The 19994-nt window shown below is 35.8% G+C and overlaps 3 protein-coding genes across 3 annotated transcripts in view; 1 reads left to right on the forward strand and 2 right to left on the reverse strand.

The window, feature by feature from the left end:
* Positions 1-270: 270 nt before the first annotated feature.
* On the reverse strand, positions 271-2354 carry LOC137924996 (ommochrome-binding protein-like). Its single transcript, XM_068768423.1, has 2 exons — positions 2297-2354; positions 271-1156 (listed from the first exon to the last, which is right to left on the reverse strand). Exon 2 carries the CDS (start codon positions 1151-1153, stop codon positions 308-310), a length of 846 nt encoding a protein of 281 aa, XP_068624524.1. The 5' UTR covers positions 1154-1156; positions 2297-2354; the 3' UTR covers positions 271-307.
* Positions 2355-3632: 1278 nt separating this feature from the next.
* LOC137925021 (cuticle protein 19-like) lies at positions 3633-7278 on the forward strand. The gene is made up of 4 exons (XM_068768449.1): positions 3633-3710; positions 4965-5100; positions 6678-6773; positions 7141-7278. The coding sequence occupies exons 1-4, from the start codon at positions 3690-3692 to the stop codon at positions 7245-7247; spliced, it is 360 nt and encodes a 119-aa protein (XP_068624550.1). The 5' UTR covers positions 3633-3689; the 3' UTR covers positions 7248-7278.
* A 1827-nt stretch (positions 7279-9105) lies between these two features.
* The window catches only part of LOC137924847 (uncharacterized), a 30673-nt gene continuing 19784 nt past the window's right edge, over positions 9106-19994 (reverse strand). Inside the window, exons 16-25 of the mRNA XM_068768225.1 lie at positions 19536-19673; positions 18249-18387; positions 15994-16135; positions 15181-15321; positions 13672-13728; positions 12903-12971; positions 12761-12812; positions 11913-11969; positions 11238-11311; positions 9106-9852 (exon numbers count right to left, since the gene is read on the reverse strand). Of these exons, the coding sequence (XP_068624326.1) occupies positions 9754-9852; positions 11238-11311; positions 11913-11969; positions 12761-12812; positions 12903-12971; positions 13672-13728; positions 15181-15321; positions 15994-16135; positions 18249-18387; positions 19536-19673 (968 nt within the window). The 3' untranslated portion in view covers positions 9106-9753. The remainder of the gene's footprint in view (positions 9853-11237; positions 11312-11912; positions 11970-12760; positions 12813-12902; positions 12972-13671; positions 13729-15180; positions 15322-15993; positions 16136-18248; positions 18388-19535; positions 19674-19994) is intronic.

A 19994-nucleotide genomic window follows, 5' to 3' on the forward strand; every position in this document is an offset into this window, starting at 1 on the left:
TCGTGTTTTACTAGTGTAGCCCTTTCATTTGATACCCATATTGAAGGGGTTAAGTAAAAATACGTAATCCGCCATTTTGTATCGGCGGCCATCTTACATTTATAATGTTATTGATTTTATTATATTGTATTGTCATCTAAATTAAATGTGTGTACCAAATTTCAGATCAATCTGACAACGGGAAGGTGCTTAAATTTCAATTTCTAATTTTAACCCAAATAAATTCCGTACGGGTCGAACTAAGTAAAACCGTTTAAAAAGAAACAAATATAAAAAAATAATTGTTTAATTAGTATTTTTAAGAGTATTAACAAGTCTTATTTTTGTTAGGTTTAAGATGTATGACAGATTGGTAATCAGAATAAACAATGTTGTTATTTGCATCGAAGGCAACGCCGAAAGCGTCGTCTACAGGAACTATCAGTTTTAGAGTTCCTGTCGCTGTGTCAACTTTGTATATGCCGTCTTGGAAGCAAGCGTAAACGTTTCCTTTTAAATCATTAGCGAATCCTCTAACTCTTTCTCCATTCTCTAGTTTCTCATACAGATATGCATCTTCCGTACCTATAGGTTGACTGTAAAGTCCCGTGCCGTTTGTGAAAAACATCACATCGTCTTTATCAATGGCGAAGTGTATCACTTTAGTGTGTTCTAATTCTTTAAATCTCATCGACTCTCCGTATTTCAGAACGTAAAGGAATTGCGAGGGAAAATCTGAATAATATAGTGCGTCTTTGAAATATATCTCCCAGATGTCCGAATCGCTTGCGCCATATACAATGGCACTGGTTCTTGTAGTGTAATTATATTTGTATATCCCTTGTGATGTACCGATGTATGGTACGTGATTGTTTTGATCGACCGTATGAACAAAACCGTTGTCGATGCCTTCAACTTCGGAGTATTCTTTCGTGTATAAGTTGATTTTGACTGATTTGAATACATCGTCGGTTTTCTTCAAGCTGTAGCTAAAGTAAAGTATGTTGGTGCCGAAATCTACAGCTAGCGAATAGGGGCGATCGAGGTCAGTTTTCAACACTTCCTTGTCGTGGTAGACGCCATCGATAATTACACCTTCGCATTCTTTTTCTTCGCTTACCGCAGCGCTTTGTATGGCCGCTAGCGTTGATAGAAGGATTAAAATCTGCATCATAACCTGTAATGTTTAAGTCATCATTAGCTCAACCTTATTACGTCCACCGCTGGGCAAAGGCTAGAAGTTCCTTCATACTTCATCTGCTGCCTTCAAACAGCGTCTTGCGACAGACTTAACAAGATCATCTGTTGATCTTATGGGTGGAGGCTTTATTCTGAATCCCAGTTGCCTGTCAAGAGGAATGATTTAAGCATGACCAGAGGGAATATTAGATCCTTTTTAGCACAGGCGTCCAAAGCAACATAAGTGGGAATTTTTAAAATTTAATTAGATAAGGAGAGAAGTGGTCTATCTATGGTTCTCAGGGCCGACGACCCGCATACGTCAGCCCTGAGCACCGCACTTCCCTCTCGTTCCACCCTCTATTTAGTTGGAAACAAGGATTTAATTTTTCTTTATTAAATTCACTTTCTTTATATTATTTTCATTCTCTTCTTCCATTTCTCGTAATATCTATCATTCTGTTCTTTCATTCCATAATTCGTTACATTTTGCTCTTCAGCTGTAATATCCTTTCATCCATCCTCAATTGCTCCAGTTTGGTCTATTTATATAATTTATGTTAATTGTTTATTATGTAAATTGTGTTAAATTTTTAAGTTAATTTTACATCTTATACATATATATCACAGTTTCTCAGATTTCTAATATTTCAATATTATTAAATACATTTTTAACTTCTATTATAATTAAGGTCTAATTTATATTTCTACATTACACCGTTTTGTTTATGATTTATTCTTATTTATGACATTTTTGGTTATTGTTCTGCAGAAATTGAAAAAGGATTCTCTAACTTATTTCTCTGTCAAGATGTAGGATATAGTGGCCTTCGTTATCCTTTCTCCTATCCGGCATTTGGTATCGAGTCAAAGCCTTTCAAATGCGGGACAGGCAACCAAGATCACGGTTTGGTCCACGCCCGGTTCACAGAAGCACGAGGGATCTTCTCCTAGTTTAAACCGGTGAAGGTACTCGGAGAACCTTCCATGCCTTATAACTATATATTATGACAACATATACTAGCACGATAGTATATCAAATGTATACTAAGCGATTTTATTTGGAATATCTCTAATAATTACAAGGAAAATGTTAGGAGGATAAATATAAATAAATATTAAAAATTTATTTCCTTACCGCAGACCGGTGTTGTTTCGATGATGCTATACGTACCACTGTCTATAATAATTGTAACCTTTAATAATAAATATAAAAGCGGTGGAGTAGTATTCGTATTAATTTTTTTTTTAGTATTATAGTCTCTGTTTTGCAAGATACCGGTTTAATGCTCACACGTTGTTTATTTTGTAATAATATTGTATTGGTGTTATGGTCCTGTGAATTTCCGAAAACAAGGATAATTATTAAATTAAAAGATAGATATAAAAACAAATAAAAAACGAAATAGGTTAGAATGGGATATTAAAAAAATAGATGTTTTCTTTGAAAGGAATACATTAAATGAATTTCTATTTACCTGACCTAATGTCGTGACGGATTTAACCCTTAATAGTCTGATTTACGAAAGTGATTTTTTTTAATACTACTGTGTTTGCTTGAGGGTCTAGATGAAGGGAAAATAGATTTTTTTTTAATTTCGTTGGAAAGAATATTATAAAACAGTAAAATTCGTACAGCCAACCTATAACAAAACTAATAGTAATGTGAACATTCGGGTTTAAAAGTTTGGTATCAAAATTGAAACTCTTAGGCTATTAAGGGTTAACACATGTGTGTAAGTTTTTACTTTTTAAAAGATTATAGTGAAATAACTAATTTTGAAAATTTTGTTGAACTTTATTTATTTTATCTTTACGAATTTGACAGTTCGCACGCTGTATATTCATTACATTTAATCAATAAATAGATAACTTTGAAATATATTACATTAGTTTATTTTTTCAATTCGAATGCGACTGTCTGATAAGTTTTGGCAGTATAAAGTCAGTAGAGACAGTTAGAAACAAGTGTAACAAAGCATAAGTATATACAAGGAAATAAGTTTAGAGTTTAGTTAACATTGAGTTTCATTAAAATTCAGTCTATATTCAGTATGTAATATATATGTAAGAAAAAAACTAATATTTAGCCACTTCCGCTCATACATGCATGCGCTCGTTGTCAAAATAACGCCTGATTCCATTAAATATATATATGATTGTGTGTACGTATACATATATATATATATATATATATATATATATATATATATATATATATATATATATATATATATATATGCACATGTGTAAACTATATAAAATTTAACCCCGGGAATTGATCCCGCGACCTAAGATCGTAAATATCTTTTCACGCTGTGCAACTTATTTAAAAATTAAAAAATACAATATGTATAAATAAAAAAAAAACCGTGAACTCTCCATTCCATTCTGTGTCATGTCTCGTACCGTTCAAAGTTTATCTCCACAGATTATATCACAACAATATATATAAATCACTGGTTATATATACGTTGGGTGTTAAACTAGTTTTAAAATACCGAATATATATAACGCATACACTGTTATAAATGTCTGAACTTCACACGTGTGTAAGTTTTATTGTCAGTTAAAATTCATTGCATTTTACGCAGGTCGTAAAAATATATTTATTGCTCTATTCTAATGTTTATTTGTGTTAGAAATGCTTGCTGTTTTAATTGCATGTAAACACATTGTTTATTATCATTTTTAAACTGTCTTGCAAAAAAAAACTATCCGTAAATTAATAGATGATGGTGTGAAATAAAATTAAAGTAATTTTCTTTACTAATAAGGTTTATATGATCGAAATAAATAGGAAAAATATTTTGGTAACTATATCGATTTTATTTTAAACTTGCTGTCATAGCCGGCTTCGTTGTGTCAAAAATTATTGCCCCTGTCTTACAATAAACAAGAAGTTATTCATTTAAAATTACAGTATTTTTAACAACCTAGTTGTAAACTGTCATATAACCTTTAATATCGTTCAACTTAAACAGCAAAATAAACAAAATGTTTTATATCAACCTCAAAATGTTTTTCCCACTTGCACCGATGATAAATATTGCACATCGGTCTTTGGAAAGAGACAATTGGCTAATATCTGCTTTGTAGAGCGTTATCTAATATATAAAATTTCCCTGTTACAATGTTAGTTACCGTACTCCTCCGAAACGGCTTGACCGATTTTTACCAAATTTTATATGCGTATTCAGTAGGTCCGCGAATCGGCTACTATCTATTTTCCATACCTAAGTGATAAGGGTGGTCCACCAAAATTTTCATTTTATTTTTTATACAAATTTTTTGGTTTTTATTTTTTTATAATATGATACAGCATATAAAAATACATACAACCCTAAATTTTTACCCCTCTACGATCAACCCTTATTTTTATTTATTAATTAAAAACTTTAGTTTTTTTGCAAAACAACGTTTGCGGGATCAGCTAGTCATATATTTGTATAAGTATGTTTGTATATGAATATGTGTATATCCTAAACTGCCCTCTCCTTCACGTCTCTCATTTCCATCCAAAGGTTGTCTGGTAGAGATCGCCTCCAGCGATAAAACCGCCTCTTGTACCTTTATATAATTTTTTTTTTAATTATTATCTATAGTGTAAACTGTGTAAATAAATTTTAATTTCGATTTTATCACAGTTTATTTTACTTTTCTGATTGACTCTATTATCACGTATATGTGATATGACGAGTCGGAACTAGCTTGCATCGTCATTTTCTTTATTTATTATTCAGTTTAATTTGTCTTTACGTTAGCTGCGATGCGTACAATGTGTTCAGATCATTTTCCTCTTTCAGCCGAAGTCGTACGAGTTTGGATATTCAGTGAAGGACTCCCGCAGCGGCAACGACTATGACAGGAAGGAGACGTCTGACGGCCACGAGGTTCGGGGCCAGTACAGGGTTCAGCTCCCGGATGGACGCACGCAGATTGGTCAGTATTTTATTATTACACCTAAATTAAACCTTAATAGGTGTGTGCGAGATATATATATATATATATATATATATATATATATATATATATATATGTATCCAGGGTGGGTCTAAATCATGGTTGCACAGACTCATTAAGACTAGGGTCCACTCTGGAAAATCATGAACTGATGGCGGGCCTGCCGCCAGAAGTATAGGTAATTAAAGACAATAAAGAATTGATAATAATTAGAATTCAATATTTTTGTTATTTTTGCTGGCCACCAGTATTCGACCGGCGGGCCGCATATAATTTAGTGTTATAACTAATTTTAAACGAGAGAAAATCTTAATACGTTTTGCAAAATGGTGCGTCAGCTTCGAGTGCCGGTCTGGCGTTGAAATCAGGGAGGAGTCAATAGCCTCCCTGATAAGCGGAAAGGATACCAGGGAAGAATTCCTCTCTTATTGCAAAAGAATCACACAATATGCAATAGAAAGAAATAAAATTTAGGCATAGACAACAAATAAAAACTAACAAGACAAGTTAAAAAAAAATAAAATAATATAAAACTGTGATATACAATAGATAAAAATGTGATACAATAAAAATAGAAATTAAGAAAATGTAAAATGAAAAGAGGATGAAAGAAAGGTAAACAGAGCAATAGGGAAAGAAAGCAGAATTGTGGCATAAAAGAATAGAATGAAAGATTATGTGAAGTATGAAAGTAGAGAATGAAAATAAAAAATAATTATGAGAATAAATAAAATTGCTCATAAAGTCCCTGTCCCACCAAAGATAGGGGTACGAGAGGCCCCCAATAGCGCGGGCCATAAAAAAAATGGTGGCGTCGTCGTGAGAGAGAAAGAGAGAGAACTATACTTCCGAATTCATTCATCTTTTTCATACGTGCATCGTTCAGAAATCATCTTGCACTCCGTTTACCAATTATAACATTACTGCATTGAGAACAACATGATATATGGCTCAAATGTATGAGTATTGAGGCCTTCGAATCCTTTGGCCACAGCATGTTTATTTATATAAGACTTAAAGTCGACAATATATCTGGAAAGTTGAGTCGCAGAGACTATAGTAGTAGACTAGAGTAGTGATCAGCCAAGATAGGATTTTAAGAAATTTCCACCAGCGAGGGAATTTGAGAGGATGTTGAATAACTTCGCGAAGGTGTGTTAATAATGAACAGGTTGATTGGTTAGGGGTGTAAAGATTTTTAAAGGTCAAATGTGTACTTCTTGGCTGGAAATAAAATTTAAAACAATTTTTATATATTATAATGCTATTTAAATGCGACAAACTAATAACTTCTGGCAGTATAAATTCCACTGGGATACATAGTAAATAGTAAATAATTTTAATATATAATATTCCAATTTTTGAAAACGCTTTTTTGTATATTATTGTAGAGTTGTTTATTTTTTTTTATAAACCATTGAGTTATGGATGTAGTGTACAGTACATTGACAATCAATGAGATAGGAATCCCAATTAATATTGTATTTTCTCAGATGGTATGGTATTTCGCGTATATATAATCATCACTAGATAATTACAGAAATGTGTGTTCACAGTGACATATCACGCGGACTGGCAGACTGGTTTCCACGCGGACGTGCGGTACGAAGGAGAGGCGAGGTATCCTGAACCGGCATATAACAACCAACAAGGTGAGATTTTTTTTAAATTTAATATTCTATATTGTACAGTTCAGGATAAATAGTTTCACAATAATATATAAAAAAGTACAAAGGGCAATCTCTTATAGACAACCATAGTATGGAAAAAGTAGAAGTACTAATAATGGGTTGTTGATGTGTACAAAACATACCTATTTACAAACAAACATACATAAACATACATATTTATGTATAACGTATATATTTATAATAAATATGGTATAATATATATTATAAATATAATACAATAATGAAAAATAAACTTCAAAGATTATTTTAGCTTTCTTAATAATTAATAAACTTTATCTGTGTAAGATTTTGTGTGTATTTATGTGTATTTAAATAAAATACATTTCAGGTGGATATCATTACGATGCACCAACAGAGTTTATCGGTTCGCTAACCGGTTTTCACAACAACGCGATACAGACGCCTTCTGTTGTCTATGGACCGCCACGACACTGACAATCTTCTCATCTGACATTTCATAAAACATTGACAGCTGTCATTTTGACGTAACTTAAATGTTCCGATGTTTAAGTAAAATTTATTAATATTGTGAATAGAAACAATAAGACTTAAATATTGGAACACTAGAGACATGCTTTAAGTCGAATATACCTTTTGTGAAATGTACATTCTGTTAAAACAGTGTAAAGGTTATAATTTGTGTACGCTATGTCGACAACAGTACAATAATAACAAAACTATATATCAGAGTTCCCCAAACTTTTTTGTGTCGTAGACCCCTTGCCATGTTTTTCCGCGTTGGGTAGACCCCCTACTTACCTGATATTGATTTCCTCTAAATTTCTAACTGTAGTGAAGTTTAGTGTTAAAAACTTTAAGTAAAAACACATGTTAAATTATACATTTATTAATTTAATTTAAATTAAAACTACTCAAAATAAAACTTTGTATCTGTTATGTAAAATATACGTAACATTAAATAAACAATTTTTTTACTTCATAGATACTTTTACAAATAATGTAAATGTTTTGATATTATAAGATAGTATGATGTAAGTAAATAGGTACTATCAGTGTGTGTGTTGAGATCCACTATCGTGGAACCCCATTTTCATTTCATGGTCCAAATTTTTTTTCGCTGACGTAGACCCCTTGCAGGTTGTTATAGACCCCCAGGGGTCGATATAGACCACTTTGGGAATCACTGATCTAGATTAAGTGAATTAATTAAGATAAATTAAGGATTGAACAGTATTGTTTTTTTATTACTTAATAAAGTTTTATTTACATTTATTTGCTTTGTGTTCGTGGATTATTTCGCCCAAAAGTTTCCATTTAAATATATTAATGTAAGATTCTATAGGTAGGTATTTTTTATTGAAATATCTAGTAGATACATCTTACTATAGGCATGTAGTAATTGATCACTTATTAGATGTTCTGGTGAAAGGTCTTTCTTTATAGAGGTATATTGTCATGTCTGCATGACTAGAGTATCTGGTCTCTCTTACTAGGAGCATGTGGATATAGTTGTCTTTTACTAAATGCATCTGGTGATAGGTTTTTTTTATAAGTGCTATCTTGTGATAGATCTCTCTTACTAGAGGCGTCCGGTGATGTCTCTTTTACAAGAGGTGTTTGGTGATAGATGGCTCTTATTAAATACATCTGATATTAGGTTATTTCTTATAAGTGCCATCGGGTGATGAGTCTATTAGCAAAGGTGTCTAATGATAAGTCTCTTATCAGAGGTGTTTGGTTTGGATCTCTATTACTAAATACATCTGGTGATAGGTTTTTTCTTATAAGTGCTATCTGATGATAGATCTCTTATAAAAGGTGTCTGGTGATAAGTCTCTCTTACAAGAGGCGTTTGGTGATAGACCTGTTTTATTAAATACATCTAGTATCAGGTTTTTTTCTTATAAGAGCTATCTGGTGATAGATCTCTCTTACTAAAGATATCTGGTGATAGATTTTTTCTTATAAGTGCTATCTGATGATAGGTCTGTCATACTAGATAGTTCTCCTGTGGGTTTTAAATAAATAAAATAAAACAAGTTTGATTTTTAAAATTTTAACTCACAAACATATAATAATCATTTTTAATAAAACAATTTACTTTTATGTACATATATACACAGTATACAGATACTGAGAAATATAAATAATGATTTAAAAATAAGAAAACAAAATTAATTATTTTTACAGACTGATTTCCTTGATGAGATAATACTTTTTGTCTTAGTTACGGAGAGACAAACTCTGAACTTGTTTATGGTACATATTTACACAGTAACAATCAAATGTCAAATATATATATATATATATATATATATATATATATATATATATATGAGGTCTTAGTGTCTCAAGGTCAGTCCAAGTCAAGGTGATGTAAAATGGCGGTGATAATAATGTGAAAATTAGCATAGAAGGCACATGGTCACATGATAGCTATAGATGTCTATACAAGGAGTTTTACAAATAAGGACATCCGAAGAAGAAATAAAGTCGTAAATAAAGTAAATGTAGCTTGTATAATTGTATATGTATATTGTATTGTGTAGTCTAAGTGGTAGTAAAGGAACATGAACTGGTAGATTCGGTGTGGGTAAGCCCCCCCTAGTTTGTCTAAATATATTGTCTAAATCACAGGAAGTACCTATATGCCTTAAAAGAAAAAGATAAAAGAGAAGGTAGAGAAATAATAGAGCATGAGAACAACTATTCCAAACTAAGGATATTGTGACTTGCAGGTTCTTCTCAGACCAGGATGCGTTTGGAACCCACATAGCTTTTGAACAATGCCTTATAGGGGGAATATCAATAAGATTTTAGTTACTATCAAATTGAGCTTTCCTTGACTTGATATACATGAGATATGAATAATCATATGAATAAATTGCAGAGTGTCCATTGGCTGATAAGACAATGATGATTTTGTGATGTTAATAAAAGCCTTCTTCTGGTCTCCTGTTACTCTGTAGAGGCTTTATGTTCAGGAGTTGACTGCAAGCCAGCCGCTTCGACCGTCTGGCAGCTGTATCTGCACTAGTCTCAGCATCCCGGACGCGTCCGTCTCCTCCGTCGTCAGTTGCTGTAGACATTTTATTAAAATATGTGTTACATGTGTCAAATGTTGCTAAATGCTTCACTAATTTGTCATCATACAAGGAAAATTATGTTTGATGGGAAATATAAAATCTTGGTTCATAAAAGAGTGGAGTCAGGTAAAGAGTAATAGACTCAAGATAGAGAGGAGCGGAATTAGGTAGAGTAGATTGGGCCAGAGTACAGTTCAGAGTAAAGAAGAGTGAAGTGAGTTTGTGATGAACGAATTTAGGTGGACTTGGGTAGAGTACTGTGAAAGAGTAGAGTAGTAATGTACAGTAGCGTGCAATTGAGTGTAATAAAATCAAATAGAGTAGTGTAGAGTTATGCAATGTAGATAAATATGAAGCAGAGTTTAGTACAGCAGATTGAATGGGATGGAATTGAACAAATCCGAATGAAAAGTAAATGAAGAATTACAAGAATTAAATGAATGATGAGAGGATTAGAGTTAGTAGCGTTTTACTAAGAATGGGCGACTCAAGTAAGATAGTGTAGTATAGTGAGTTTACTCAGAGAAGAGATTTAGGTAAAGTAGATTGTCGCAGATTACAGATTACAATACAGAGTAAAGAATAGAATATAGTCGCGTGGAGAAGAATGGAAGAGTGGAATGCGGTAAAGTGTAATAAGAGTGGATTTAGGTAGAGTAGATCGGGGCAGGGTACAGTACAGAGTAAAGAGTAGAGTAGAGTATAGTCGCGTGGAATCAGGTAAAGTGTAATAAGAGTGAAGTTAGAGAAGAGCGAGTTTAGGAGGAGTATAGTAGCATGGAGTAGAATGAAATGAAGTGAAACAATAGAGTTGTGTAAATTATAGTAGAGTAGAGGAGAATAAATTAAAAGAGAGTTCATTAGAGTAAATAGGAATGGAATATATTAGAATGCAGTCGAACCATATTAGATAAAAGCAGACTGAAAGTAAATATTAATATAAATAATTATGATTACATACTACATACTCAAGTATAATATATAGATTTATAAATAAAAGTCAGTAGTTCTCGTGTGGCCATAAGCTGTTAGACGTGGTGTGGGTAACTTCCCCCATTACTGACGGTGGATCGATGACATAAGGGGAAGTCGCCTTAAGCGGGCGTCGCAAGACCGGATGTTGTGGCGATTTTGGTGATGAACGAATGAAAGTGCAATGATGATGTTGCCGAGACTTCTTTATCGCGATCCAATCGCGTGGTGCCACTTTTATACATTTACCAACAACTTGCGTCATCTGTCGACGCAGGTTGAAACTACAGAATTCCGACATGTATATATATATATATATATATATATGTATATGTGTATATATAAATGTATATATATATACACATACACATGTAAATGTTTACGCTTATAAATATAATTTAGTTACCTGTGCGTCGTCGACCAATTGCTCAGTGGCCACCGCTTCCATGATTTGTTCATCTTTGACATTCTCTATATTATCTGTGGAACAGATATTTATTTCTAAATAACAACATTCAAATCGTGTTCCGAATTCAAATCGGCGTTCGATTTTAAATTCTTATTATCATTAGTATTAAACGACTGTAATTACCAGTAATATGGATCATTCATAAAATTAATTATTAAGAGAAATTTAAAATTGATACAAGTCTTGCCTTTACTAAATGCCTTTTTTATAAATTTTGTTGTATATAAGTTAATATATTAAATCAATAACAAATAATATCACCAACAGCTAAATTCAAAAAATCAATACATCTCACTCACACACGCTAGTACAGATATCCCTCTCACTCGGATATTAAATTTGTTTTCGATACAAAAGTACTTTCCGTAATAATCTAACGCATCTATACAAATGAAGCAGCAAGTATCATAGTAGAAGTAATTTAATGTATGCTATAACATGTATGGGGTGATTAATTGGTGTAATTTATACCTATTTTTAATCACCCTGTAGTCGGCGCCAGGGATAGTGAACAGTTTTAATTATTGATCATTAAATATAACAGATTAGCCTGATTCTTCTACGTGTTTTTGTCAATCAAATACAGTTAAAAAACAAATAAATTGTACTTACGTAAAGTTATAAGAGGTGTTTCTTTGCCACTTTGTACCAGGTTTATTGTTGATTTACCTGTAGAAGAAAACATTATAATATTTATACAGGGTGATTGGTTATGTATTACAGCTTTAAAATTGTTAATGTGTAGATCATTTCTTCTCATTTTCAGCCGATTGACGCTTACTGTAAGGCTTACCGAAAAGATCGCCACAATGACCGAAAACAGAATGAACGTATGTGTGTGTACGTAATGTGTGTATAGCTCGCGCACAATGTAGGCTTTATGTGTGTACAACTCGTATACAATTTTCTCAATATTCGTGTACAACCTGCACATAATTTACACGATACGCGTGTACAACTCGAACAAAATATACAAGAATGTGTACAACTGGAATATTACGTACAACGTACGGAAGTAAATTGACATTAAGGTTTAAAATATCTACATATCATATAGATATCTTAATAACACTCTACTAATCCGCTGGCTCAGTGACCCAAAGTGGGTCTTGGCCTCCGAAGCGAGAGACTTCCACTTTCCTCTATCTTGCGCCATCGTCTGCCATTGGCTGACATTCAATTCGCGCAAGTCTGCCTCAACGCGATCGTTCCACCGATACCTGGGTCTACCCACTGGTCTTCGACCCCTCGGTTTTTCCAGGTACGCTACCTTCACGCTCCGATCCGATCCCATTCGTTCCAAGTGACCAAACCAGCGGATTCGTTGAGCTTTATATTCGCCAATGATATTTGGCTGTGCTACTAAAGTCTAAATTTCGGCATTCTCTCGGAGCCTCCAAGATACGTCTTGATTTCTCGCTGGGCCCAAGATCTTCCGCAAGATTTTTAATCACACTCACCGATACTTTTTTCAGCTGACTCTATCGGCACGGTTTCTGTTGCTTCGAAAATCTGAAAATACAAAATTATGAATTAACATCTAAAAAAAATCAATGTTGCCAGAGAAAACAAGTTAAAATAATAATATGTATATTGGCTTACAGCGTCGGAGAGATTGGTCGAATTTGCGTTCACTGGATCCAGGATTATAGAGGCCGATGACGTCACGACCTGAAATGATATATCGAAGCCTGTAGAGTTTCTCTGATGAACTATCAACACAGTATGTCCACTCTTGGACATACGATGATGTTCATTCCTTATGCTGCACAAAATGAGATTAGAACTTAATAAAGATTTAAAATCTACAATCACGTCTTTGGTTTTCGTAAAATGACAATTTTGATTTACACATTCCATCAATGGTGGCGATAGTGGGTGGGACATATCGCATGTGCAACCAAAAGCCGTTGGGACCTAAAGGTTGTCGAGTGATCACAAGCCAGTAGACGAGGTGAAGACCCTAACTAGATGGATTCAAGATATAGTTGGAGAAGCCTTTTTTGGATATCGGGGGGGGGGGGAGCTCTTTTGGAGGGATCCCCTCCGACTAAAACTACCTTAGTGATGGTTTCACGGGCTGCCGAATCTCCTACGGCATTTGCTGGTGCTCTTCAGTACTGTGTTGAGTTACATTCCGGGGGCGGAGGGGGAGGGGGACTAAGCCTCCCCCATCACCCTCTCTGTGCCGCTGCAACACGAAACTACTTCGCGTTGCTGCTCTTTCCGGAAGTTGAACGAGAAACCTATGCATAGCAGTGAGCATCTTTCGTCTGGTATCAGTGCTATGTTTCTATAATCTGTATTATATATGTTGATGCATAAAAACATGTATATGTGTGCGGTGTGTATACGTATGGTTGTCACTCACATTAGGAACCTTCATTATCCTCGGCTGGTTGACGACTATCGACTCCGAGAGATGACCCTGAAATGAGTTGAAGAATAAAAATTAATTTTTTTTTATTTATTTATCTTCTCTATATATCTCTACCCTAAACCGACAGAGATCTTGTTCTCTGTACTATTATTAACAGTTTGTTTTAAATTCCTACTGTTCATATCAAATGATTTAAATCTAGCTCTTATGATTATTTTATGTGGATTTCAATTTTAAGGTCACAATTATGCACGCACGCCATCTATTGATCTAAATAGCATTTAGCATGATGGTACAGCTTGTTTGTATGTTTTTTGTTTCACCTGTTTATATAATTAATTTACTTCTAATATATTATAATAAGATTGGCTGTTTTTTCCATTGGTTTTTATTCGAGAGAAGTTACAGGTTATACACGAAATAAAAAAGTTTGGTTTATAAATATACTACAAGCCCTTTTCCAACATAATTAGTTACTAAAAGTGTGCAGGTATAAAATATATAAATTGTGTTTTGAAGTATTTATATATCACAATGTAGATATGAAGAAATAATATAGGCGTATTATGCACTTCTAGGCTTTCATGGTCGTCGCATAGCGTATTAATGCACTGGGCGAATCACTCGGCCGCGGTACAAGGATCATCCTGTACACTGGGAAGAACCTCGCAGAGTACTTGGAGGAGCAAGAGATTAAGTGAACACTCCCTGTTCATCGGCTACCCAATCAAGTTAGTCGTAGAGAAGGAACGAGAAGTAGTAGTAAAAGAAAGAAGGCGACAAATCTAAGATTGAAGAAGTCTGAGAAGATAAGAAAGAAGATAGCAACAAAGACTAGAAGAAAAACTAACGCATCAAGGAGCAATGTTTAAGTGCACGGTAGGAAGACACACTGTAATAATTCACGGAGTAAAAACACACTAGTCCACGGCGTAAAGACGCATGGTGTAAAGTTACACGATGTAAAGTCACATGGTATAAAGTTTCACGTTGTAAAGTCGCATGGTGTAAAGTTTCACGGTGTAAAGTCGCATGGTGTAAAATAGCATTGTGTAAAGTCGCATGGTGCAAAGTCACATGGTGTAAAGTCACATGGTGTAAAGTAGCATTGTGTAAAGTCGCATGGTGTAAAGTTTCACGGTGTAAAGTAGCATTGTGTAAAGTCGCATGGTGTAAACTCACATGGTGTAAAGTTTCACGGTGTAAAGTCGCATGGTGTAAAGTAGCATTGTGTAAAGTCGCATGGTGTAAAGTCACATGGTGTAAAGTAGCATTGTGTAAAGTCGCATGGTGTAAAGTCACATGGTGTAAAGTAGCATTGTGTAAAGTCGCATGGTGCAATGCCTCATGGTGTAAAGTCGCATGGTGTAAAGTGGCATGGTGCAATGTCTCATGGTGTAAAGTCGCATGGTGTGATGTCTCACGGTGTAAATCTTACTATAGTAGTGCACTGTGTAAAGTCTAACGGTGTAAAAGTGCAAAATACAGAAGCGTACTTACAGTGGTGTTCATGTGATGGTAGAGCAGCTGTTTGCGCATGTAGCCGGCTCCGCATACAACGCACTCGTATGGTTTCTTATCGCTGTGCACGTAAAGATGAGTGTTCAGATTGTCGCGAGTGTTGAACGCGCGACCGCACACCTGCCGGTAAGAAACCCTTGTATTATTTCTGTCTTCTTTTTGATATTATAATGTATACATCAAAAATTGTTAAATTTCATTTAAAAAGCTACTACTTATAATGTTAAAATAATCGCCAATTCAAAAACACATGCAAATAAACTATCCGAATAAAGAAATTTTGAATTTTAAAACCTGGATTTTTTTTATAATGGCCCCCGCTATCGGGGGCCTCTCGTACCCCTATCTTAGGTGGGATAAGGTCTTTATTGGCAATTTAATTTTTTTCACATAATTTTTTATTTTCATTCTCTACTTTCATTCTATTCTTTTATGCCACAATTCTGCTTTCTTTCACTTTTGCTCTGTGTCCTTTCATTCCTCCCTCATTGCTTGTTACATTTTATCTTTTTTCTTTCATTTACATTTTTATTACACTTTATATCACATTTGAGTTACATTATATCACCTTTTTTCTTATTGTCTATTTGAATTTTTATTTTTTTGTATAACTTTTTTAATTATTTTCTTGTAGCATGAGAGGAATTCTTCTCTAGTTTCCCTTCCGCCTATCAGGGAGGCTATAAAACCTGGATTAGGTTTTTGCAAACCTACCCGACATGCTACTCGGTCTGAATTCATGGTTGTGTAAGAGATACTGTTCTTGCTTGAAAAAAGGCTAGCGTAACCTACCTCGCAGACGTAAGGCTTCTCGCCGCTGTGTATCCGCACGTGTTTTTTATAGTGCTCCGGGTAGACGAAGGTAGCGCGGCATATCTCGCACTGCAGCGGTCGCTCACCCGTGTGCGAAGCCTTCACGTGGTAATCCAGTAACCTGAACAGTGCTTTGTTGTTAGATCTACCTAGCTTGGTACTCGTCTACCTGGGTGTGGTGTTTTATGCAAGGTATAGGTCTCCTCCAAAGGTTACATGTAGATTCGACTATTTTGTAGGTACGGGTTTTACATACGCCACTCGAGAGCCATTCGAACCCATCTGCCGCTGGTTGCACAAGGCAATACTTCGAACTTCACTAACTGAAACTCCAAGTATAGCCTTCTTCGTTGCTCTCTGGGTGACATAGAACCTTTTCATAAAGGTCTTATATTCTATTTTATTCAAGTTTTTATGGACATATCGCCCGTAATGAGGATTCGAAGGAGCATTTGGTGGTGCAAGAAAGCGGAAGGCAGGCGATCTTGTGGACGCTCACCAGCAAGATGGATAGACAACGAAACAGTCACTAATAAGTCAGTAGATGATATTCCGTCAAATACAGTGATATATGGCGACGCATGGGCACCAGATCCGACATGACCACGACCACTCAGAGTGCACGAAAGAGAATAATTATATTTTATTTTTATCCTAACTTAATGTTTCTTAAGTACGTATTGTTTTTTTGTGTATACACATTTTATATAGATAAGAATGTATGGAAGCTTGTTATCTGCATACTTGTAAAATATATCAGTGTTGACTTTGAAAAGTACTAAATAAATCCTATTATATTAATAAATTTTTCACAACTTAGATGCCGGTCTCGCGCCGGCGCGATATGCTTACCAACCAACATTTATGATCCAATAAGGCGCCGGCTCCGCGCTTGAATGTTCTAAGTTCGTAGGCAAACTATTAGTTTTTAGTCACCTTTTATATATTTTTTTTATTTCAAGTGCAATATGAGTATGAGAAAGGACCAAGTGCCAAAAAAAACGCCACTCGGCACCGGTATAGAGACAATCCTTTCGCATTGCCGGTCTCGCACCGGCGCGAGGTACCTACCGAACAACTTTTATAAGCCAGTACGGCTCCGGCATCGCGCTGGAATATTCTAACTTTGTTGGTGAACTATTGGTTTTTATTTATCTTTTATATTTTTTTTTATTTCGCCTGCAATATTAGTACGAAAGAGCGTCCGCTTTGTGTTAAAAAACGCAATACACGGCACCGGTATAGAGACAATCCTTTCGCATTGCCGGTCTCGCACCGGCGCGAGGTACCTACCGAACAACTTTTATAAGCCAGTACGGCTCCGGCATCGCGCTGGAATATTCTAACTTTGTTGGTGAACTATTGGTTTTTATTTATCTTTTATATTTTTTTTTATTTCGCCTGCAATATTAGTACGAAAGAGCGTCCGCTTTGTGTTAAAAAACGCAATACACGGCACCGGTATAGAGACAATCCTTTCGCATTGCCGGTCTCGCACCGGCGCGAGGTACCTACCGAACAACTTTTATAAGCCAGTACGGCTCCGGCATCGCGCTGGAATATTCTAACTTTGTTGGTGAACTATTGGTTTTTATTTATCTTTTATATTTCTTTTATTTCGCCTGCAATATTAGTACGAAAGAGCGTCCGCTTTGTGTTAAAAAACGCAATACACGGCACTGGTATAGAGAATTCCTTTCGCATTGCCGGTCTCGCACCGGCGCGAAATACCTAACGAACAACTTTTATGAGCCAGTACGGCGCCGGCATCGCGCTGGAATATTCTAACTTTGTTGGTGACCTATTAGTTTTTAGTCACCTTTTATAATTTTTTTTATCTCAACTGCAATATGAGTACGAGAAAGGGTCAAGTGCCAAAAAACACGACACCCGGCACTGATAGAGACAATCCTTTCGCATTGCCGGTCTCGCACCGGCGCGAGGTACCTACCGAACAGCTTTTATGAGCTAGTACGGCGCCGGCATCGCGCTTGAACATTTTAACTTTGTTGGTGAACTATTGCTTTTTATTTATCTTTTTTAATTCTTTTTATTTCGTCTGCAATATTAGTACGAGAAAGCGTCCGCTTTGTGCCAAAAAAAGCAATACTCGGCACCGGTATAGAGAATTCCTTCCGCAGTGCCGGTCTCGCGCCGGCGCGTGATGTTTTTCATTTATTTTTTTATTTTAATTACCTTACACACGTGGTGGTACTAATATTTTTTAAACTTACCGTCGGCGTTTGAATCGTTTCGGACACAGCTGACACTTGTAGCGTTTGTCGTCGAGATGCGTCGCCCTCCGATGCGAATGTAAATTCGATCTCTGCGTGAAACTCGCGCCACATATTTCGCATGAAAATGGACGTTCACCTGCAAGTGTTAATAATAATTAGGCTGTAGTATCTGCTAGAGTAGAACTAAATTTTACTTCTCCTTTTCAGCCAATCGACGCCCACTACAAGAGATATTCCCCCCCTCCCCCTCAAAGATCGCCACGATGATCCTTCTTACGCTGCCTGTATCGACTTTCCGCAATCTTAGTTGATGTGATCAAAAAGTAAGTAAGAAAAGGACCAATATTTAGACACTTCCGCACATGCAGTGGTAGTCGTGCAACAAAGTGCACCGCTCGCCAGCCCGCCGATAAATGCGTATGCGGCAAACAACGCGAATTACACAACCGCCACCACCAAATCACTCAACACGTGTTTCACCCCTCCACGGGGCATCTTCAGGAGCTATGTTACTCCGATTAGTGCCAAACAGAGTCTATCATAATCACAGTTCATCATAATTATGATATCAGCCGATGGACTTTTCTTACTTAGGATGGACTGTCGCGAAGTAACGCCTGATTCCATTAAATAATCAAAAAGTAACACAGCCTAAACTATTTTGAAGGATGTATTGTATCTCAAACTATGAAAGTTTTTTTTTTGTCAAAAACTCGTATCATTTTGCAAGCCTTTTTTATATGATTGAGGAGATAAAAACCGAATCGAAGGCTTTAAAGCGCTATCGGAAAAGGTATTCGCAAAAGTGTGTTTTATCGCACGGGGTTTACTTTGAAGGGGATGAAATTGATCATCATCTTATTTTTTGATCACAGTATCATGTTGTCGGACCTCCTAGTGGGGGAGGAGGAGGGTACCGCGTCTACCGGATCGTGGTCGTCACTAGAGAACCTTTCGCAGCGATCATCAGTTGCACTAAATTTTACACGACTAGTTATTGATATTACAAGAAAGAGACTATCTCTTTCTCTATCTCTATTTCAGAATGAAGTTTTTAGACTCTAAAATTTAGAACGTTCCAACAGAAACTTTCGAATCTGGGTCCTTGAGGGAAGAGGGGGATAAGTGGAGTTTATGTCTGGTTCCCATATTCTTATCACACCACGGTGGTAGTGGTACTGGAAATTGACAACCACCAGTCACCAGCCTAACACAAAGAAGAATGCACGCGTATTTACAAGACACTATATGAATCTGCAAGAAGAATCTTCTAGAACAACTCACCTGTGTGTATCCTCATATGATCACGGACTTCAGCTCGTCTTGCGAATGCCTTCCCGCATACACCGCAGACGAAGGGTCGATTGCCAGAGTGAACCACGCCGTGGACTTCCAGGTTATGCTGAGTGCCAAACGCCTTGCCTGTCAGCAAATATCACTAATTATTTTTTGTCCACCATAGACAATAGAGAAAAAAAAAACAATTCATATGGTACAAGAGGCGGTCTTATCGCTCAAGGCTATCTTTGCCAAACAACCTTTGGATGGAGATGAGAGACGTGAAGGAGAGACTAGTTTTGGGTGTACATACATACATATACACATATATACAGATGCTACACGATATCCTATTTCAGACGCCAAGGAAATGCTCTTTCACCATCTTTTCCAACGCAGACAGCAATTAGTGCATGTTATCGGTTCTGGTAGCCAATTCCAAAACCTGACAGCGACAACAGTGAA

Source organism: Battus philenor, unplaced genomic scaffold (assembly GCF_028537555.1).
Source record: "Battus philenor isolate CCGP_79_NKW_IND1 unplaced genomic scaffold, ilBatPhil1.0.hap1 SCAF_25, whole genome shotgun sequence".
NCBI classification, from domain to species: Eukaryota; Metazoa; Arthropoda; class Insecta; order Lepidoptera; family Papilionidae; genus Battus; species Battus philenor.

What these genes read in the sequence shown, in the direction of transcription:
- LOC137924996 (XM_068768423.1), bottom strand. Translation starts at nt 1,153, where the DNA reads ATGATGCAGATTTTAATCCTTCTATCAACGCTAGCGGCCATACAAAGC.
- LOC137925021 (XM_068768449.1), top strand. Translation starts at nt 3,690, where the DNA reads ATGTCTGAACTTCACACGTGT. An exon ending in TGTCTGAACTTCACACGTGT is followed by an intron (nt 3,711 to 4,964) that starts GTAAGTTTTATT and finishes TTCCTCTTTCAG; the next exon opens with CCGAAGTCGTACGAGTTTGG. An exon ending in GGCATATAACAACCAACAAG is followed by an intron (nt 6,774 to 7,140) that starts GTGAGATTTTTT and finishes AATACATTTCAG; the next exon opens with GTGGATATCATTACGATGCA.